Source organism: Humulus lupulus, chromosome 1, assembly GCF_963169125.1.
Source record: "Humulus lupulus chromosome 1, drHumLupu1.1, whole genome shotgun sequence".
NCBI lineage: Eukaryota > Viridiplantae > Streptophyta > Magnoliopsida > Rosales > Cannabaceae > Humulus > Humulus lupulus.
Genome location: NC_084793.1, coordinates 219,243,702 through 219,250,403, shown reverse-complemented (window position 1 = coordinate 219,250,403; position 6,702 = coordinate 219,243,702). Strand labels below are relative to the sequence as shown.

Genomic DNA, 6,702 nt, shown 5'->3' with positions numbered 1-6,702 from the left:
AACCATGAATGTGTCTACTTCATGAGATCTTAGTTCTAACTTAAGTTTGAAAGCATAACATAATAAAGTTTTATAATCATGAACAATTTTTACTTCAAAAATGAAAAATAGAAACATTACAAGATACACAAAAGTAAACTATGCGTGAAACTTGCTCCATCCTTCAATTCATCATCCTTTGTGCACTTGTCTTTGTTGTGAGTCCATTTGTTTAGCTACAACAAAATTTAAATAAGTAATGCTTCAACTTAAAGTTATAGTAAACTAAAAGAGTACATAAAAAAAGTTAATTACCTAATTATAACTTTATCAGCTGGCCATACAATTATACTACAAGAAAAATCTGCTCTATAAAAAGATAATATTAGGGCCTTCTCACCTTAAAGAATGCAACCATCCAACAACAGCAGACTTCTCATGCCAAAATAATGGTGTGGGTTTAACATGCTTCTTGAGGATAGACTGCATAAACATAATACCAAAAATCAGCTTGACCCAAATTATATATTTGTGTTTGTGTGTGTGTGTGTGTGTATTATATACATGCGTTTATAATCAAAGCAAGAGAAACTGGGAGCATCAAATAAAGTAAGTTTTCTCATTGAAAAGTTTCCATCAACACTTTGTCTCAAATTAAAAGGTAGGTGTAAAAATCGGGTCATTTAAAAGTTAAAAGGTGCCATTGGTGCTCAAAACCAAATGTTTGTTTTCCAATCCAATCACACAATTTAATTGGAAAAGCTGAGATGCCAGGCATCATTAATGCCACACAAACAATTACTCTAGAGTCCAGACTAAAACTAACAAACAAGGTTAATAAACTGATTCATAAACACAAAAATAAATCATTGGTAATGAAAGTTACTACCACCAGTTTTTTTTTTTTTTTAACTAGGCTCTCCACCTAAAAAATTTGAACAAGAAACCATAGCAATTGCTATGTAGGTGCCCAGGAAAAATTTGAACAACAGATCTTGTTGGAGTAAATTACATGCCTCACCATTTGAGCTACCCCTCTTGAGTTACTACCACCAAATTAACTAGTTCAGATTAAAATATTTTCAAAGGTTTCCTTACCAAAATTTATTTTCATTAGTTCCAATGAGAATTGTTTGGAAGTACATGCTATAGAAGAAAGTTGTATATCCTTATCTAGTAAAATTTCAGAACTCTTTTCAAGTCCCGCATAGAATTATGTTGCATTAAACTTCCAAGATTTAGAATATTAACTGCTATAAAAAATTCAAACCATTGTACCTTATTTGGATAATGAACTCCACTTGGTGGTCTAGGAATGTGTACATGGAAGGCTGGACACTTGTAGAACACTGACCTAAATAAACAGAAACAAAGATTTATCAAATATGATAGCAAAGATTCTCATTTGTATACGTCCAGACGTGATGAGGAAGTAACATGCAACTTACAAGACTTTATTATCAGCAATCATATCCATGCCACTAATTGGTGAATCTATTTGCACAGGCTGCACTAGTCTATTAGAAACAAAAATGTAACCATTCATCCCACCACTGCAAGATTACGGATATACAGCAAGGTTAGCACTAAAATTGTGAAAAGCTCGCACGAAAGAACTAATTCAAAATTGCTTGTCATCTTGTAAAAATGACTTCTGATTTAGAGAAAAGATTTTTCATGTTCACAGAATATACTGGATGTCTATGTGGAAACCTCTACATTTTCACCAAATCTTGAAAATAAAAAAGAAACAACGGACAAAATACCTGGATTCTGGATCAATGTCTTGTTTGACTTGAGTACTGATCAAGTTCGGATGATCAATATTACTTCTATAGAAAGAAACTATGTTTTTTGCTAAAGGATAAGTCACATGAACAAATAGCACATCCATACCCAATTTGTTCCTCTGACTCTCCTCTTCCTACATACAGAGATACCCAATAAGAAACCTCAGAAGACAAAACCCATCACATACTTATATAGGAAAATAAAATGAGAAAGTGGTGAAATAGTTAACTTTATATGGTTATAATCCTAACAGGTAAGCACCTTTCTTTTTATATGGCACTTGATGACCTAGATTAGTTCATAAAGAAACACTAGTGTTGCAATTTAAAAGAATACCGTCAATGTGTTTTCTACTCTGGCAACTTCTGAGAGAAGGCTGGTTTCTTCGATAAATGGAAGTTTGCAGATAGCTTGAGTTCCAAGCAATACAAAGTCATCGAATTGTTAGCACAAGCTCAACCTATAGAATTTCCATTTATGAAACTAAAATATATTTTAACTCAAAAATATACATTTTAAGATGATTAAAGAAAACAGTTTTCAAAAACAGGTAAAAAGCAAAAATTGTTTCTTATACCTTTAGCCTTTTACAGGTAAAAAAAGGTCAAAGGCAAAAGGTATAGAAAACGGTTTGAAAAATGGGCAAAAGAACTGTTTTCTATAAACATCTTAAAAAGGAATAAACAAACAAGAACATATTAACAGAGGCATCTTATCAAAGAAGTTCCCTATCAGTGATGTAATCAACCACCACTTCACCATATATACATGAATTAAACATCAACTACCCAAAAATATAATCAATATCTGCAAGTTACATAAAAAAAATTATGATAAAACTTCGTTTATTATTTGATCATGACAAGATACAAAATTTATCTTATACTCAGATATAAAGAATTCAGAATTGAACATACTTGCCAAGAAAACCATTTCCCATTCATATCTAGCTCAACATCTGCAAGAATATTCTTCATTTAAATGACAGATTACAAAATTTAACAATAAATCCAAAAGATAAAGTTTACTTAAATTTTTAATTACCTGTGGGATAGAAAGCCAACAAAGGTCATAATGCATCAGTCATAAGCTTCCTATAAGACACTGGAAGAGCGTGTGCACTGTACATTCACAAGAGGGTAAATATCATATGACTAATATATGAAAGCCAAAATGCATAAATACAAACACAGTTTAATAATTAAAACCTTGCAGCGGGGAGTAGAGCCATCAACTGATCAAATGGTTTAAAGGGTTGCCCAAGCGTGAATTGAACCTTTAACTCTTCAATACCAACAAAATCTGAAGCAAATGGAGCATAGTGATAAGGATAATACCTGCAGTTGGACAATGGATTTATTAAGTAATATAATTTCAATGAAAAACATGAATGTTGTGTTACTTAAAAAATTGTGAAATTTTGGAGTTTCAAAGACATATGCTTCAAGGACACAAAACCTCAAAGCAGGCTTTATTTCCAAAAGTCACTCAAGATCTGATTACATGCACTTGGGAAGAAACACAGGACTTGAAAATGGGGAATGTGTAGAAACATCCATTTATGCACACATTCTTATGCCAAATCCTAAATGCACTTTATTTTTTGCAAGCCAGTCATAGCATTCTGTCAGAGACAATGAAAACTGCGACTATTTTGCTTACTTACAAGTTAATCAATTCAACCATCCAATGCAGTGTTCTATATAAAAGCAATTAAACTACCTGTAAATTTACAAATATAAAATTACATGAAGAAGAAAAAAAGTGAAACCCTAAGGTGAGGAAGAGAGGCTCGCATACCATTGCCAGGAGCAGACTCCTTCATAATAATAATGCATGACCCAGCAAATCCCTTCTGTATATTTCAATACCTACATAAGATACCAAAATTAAGAACTAGAGTTGCTCCAAACAAATAATAACACAAAACTAAAGAATGTGTTCACACTATAAGGGCTAATAGATATAACATGAATGGGGAATTATAATATCAAGAGTTTTTAGCAGAAAATCATTATAATACAAACTAGAGTGAAAAAAATAAACATACTACACCTGATATGTTCACATTACAAAAAGGGAATTTATAGCCAAACAAAAAAAGTCAGTCTCAGGTCCACAATGATGTGGTAGGTGAACCCCAAAAACAAAGAGTAATGTGTTCTACTTTTGTAGTATAGCCAACCATTAAACCAAAACAAAAACAATGTAGAAAATAGAACCATAAGCTGCCTATATAGTTGGCAATTATTAATAAATAGAGCATAACCAACTTCTCTTACCACATCTCTCCGAACCTTCTCTATGAATTCATTTCTCTATTTTTCTCAGAGATTGGAGTTATTTTGTATCTCTCAGTACATAATGTCCTTTATTTATTTATTTTTTGAGTTTTTGCTTTACAGTGGCTCTTTTCATCTACTTTTATTTTTTTATATATATATACATATATTTATCATTCCTACAATGCGAAAAAACATAAAGCTATACACTATTTCCTGAAATTTTCAATCACTTTGACCAACACATTGACTTCAAAAATTTCTCTAGGTATCACTACCAAACCATATTTTAGACTATGAGTGGCGTCATAATGTTCGAACTAGAGATAGAAAATAAATAAAATATTTATACCAGAGATAATAAAATATTTTAACATCTTTTTCTATTATTTTAGATAATTATTTATTTTAAACTATTAGATAATAATTTTTCTTAATTATTATATACAACTCAATCTTTCACATCAAAAGATAACCATTCTAACTTCTAAGTTTAATTAGTAATGAACATTGTTTAGCTAATGTTTATTATATTAGTTACACTAGATTCAGTCTCAATCATGACTGTTCTCTATTGGTATATATTAGCAAAATGATCATTTTAAAGTTACCACTTTCAACGAACACAAGTTGATTAATTCATTTTTTTTATCCTGAAATTCCTTTTACATGATTGAGAGTTTGTTCTACTAATTACATAAAAAAAAATTATATAAGTAATTAGTACTATGCCTTTGGGGCCTAACATTGATTCATTTTGATCATTGACCCACTAGAGCTAAAATCAATCTCCTCAAAATTAATTTGGCAGATTCAAGAGACTTGAGAAAAGGCCCAAGAGCTACCATGCATAGATATGCACTCAATATATTAAGATCTATCTTTCAAAAATATATATATTAATTTTTTTTCTTTTTAAATAAAAGGTCACTTTGCATTCTATTTCAAGTAATAAATTGCAAACGACATTTTTATTTTGTTTTATCCATTTATGTGCAGAAAGAAAAGTTTTCTGTATAATTCAGTGCTTCCAAACACAGTAATATGACTGGCTTACTACTGATTAAGTATCTGAAACAAGTCAGAAGGCAAAAATAATAAATCCTATCTCTGGTATTGATTCATGAGCCAAACAGAAACCAATTTCCACATATCTACAAATTTTAACCGGAGTAAATAATAGGACTTTCCAAAATAAAAGTCACACAATTAAATATCATACACAAGTTTTACATCCACTTACTCAAGAATTATGTGGAGGTGATTCTTAGTCTTTAAGGATCCAAGATATTTCACAATATTTTTGTGGTTCAAATTCTGCAAAAGAGAATAAGGTTTATCAGTCTCTGACCATTCACCTTCTTCCAAGGATGCTAGTTGTAGGATTCAACTCAAGTGAAAGAACATAACAATGAAATGATAGCTATCCATGGTGTTTAACTAAAATGGAAGTCCTCAGTTTATATCTCAAAAGTTTCATTGCTAAGCTGCAGGTTTTGGCATGCATCAACCAATCTTTCTTATTTGTGAGTTCAAAACTGCATAATTAATACACGCTACTTGAGTCATACAAGCAAGATAATAGTACCTTCAGTAAATCTATCTCTTGTTGTAAAGTTACGTGGAAAGGATCCATGGGAAAGCCATCAAAGAGAAAAGAGACTAAGTTAGTAGTCATGCATAGATACTAAAAAATAAACAGTTTATGAAACACTGAAAATAATTAAATGTCAATCATATGGGTAGGAGTACTTTGGAATCAAGTCCTCGTGAAACCTTTAATGCTTAATAATGTTTCAAGCTTTTCAATTTACTAACTTCTTAAAAGCCATATTTTCAAGATCTGTGGTGTTCTGGGAAAATAGCTGTGACATATCAATCTACAACATTCAGCCAACAGTTATCAATATTTTCAAGATCTGTGGTGTTCTTTCACAATAGTTATCTTCCTCAAAGTTCAGCTCTTATTCTGTCAACAACTCTTAGAAAGTTCTTTCACAACAGTTATCTTGCATATCAATCTAGTTTCTATCAAAGATGGTTTTTTTTATCATATCAATCTACAACATTCAACCAATAATTTATAGTATCAGGGATGAGAGAAACGAACCTGAGATAGTGGGCATGAGGCAGAGAACTCGTGAGTCAGAGAAGCTCCACTCTGGAGCGTGACTTCGTGAGGCGGAGAAAGAGCTCGATTCCAGAGCGAGTCTTCGTGAGGCAGCGATGAGTTGAGGGCGGAGAGACTTCGTGAGGGCGGTGAGGCAGAGATGAGTTGAGGGCGGAGAGACCTCGTGAGGGCGGTGAGTCTTTGTGAGGGCGGAGAGGGCAGAGAGGGCTTCGTGAGTGAGAGATGGAGGCTGAGAGAAAGGGTAACTTAGAGAAAGGCTGAGAGAAAGGGAATTTGGCAGAAATTCATTTTGGCGCCTGAGTTTTTAGTCATATGGCGCCAAAATCAGACCCGTGTGTTTTTAATCCCAACTATTCAGATCCGTGTGTTTTAATCCCCCACTTAATAATATCACTTCTAAATATATGCTATTCTTTAATGTAATATATACTAAATATTGTTGTAGTGAGCAGCGTGTACATGTTTGGCCTGCCTGGCTGCCATGGCCAAGGGTATTTTGGGAGATGATTGTACTAAACC

General features: G+C 32.5%; 1 protein-coding gene across 1 annotated transcript; it reads right to left on the bottom strand.

Moving 5' to 3' along the window:
• Window positions 1-375: 375 nt before the first annotated feature.
• Window positions 376-2,747, bottom strand: LOC133829585 (5'-3' exoribonuclease 4-like). The gene is made up of 7 exons (XM_062259312.1): window positions 2,688-2,747; window positions 2,348-2,354; window positions 2,107-2,180; window positions 1,746-1,903; window positions 1,428-1,532; window positions 1,258-1,333; window positions 376-462 (listed from the first exon to the last, which is right to left on the bottom strand). Exons 1-7 carry the CDS (start codon window positions 2,745-2,747, stop codon window positions 376-378), a joined length of 567 nt encoding a protein of 188 aa, XP_062115296.1.
• Between the last annotated feature and the right edge of the window lie 3,955 nt (window positions 2,748-6,702).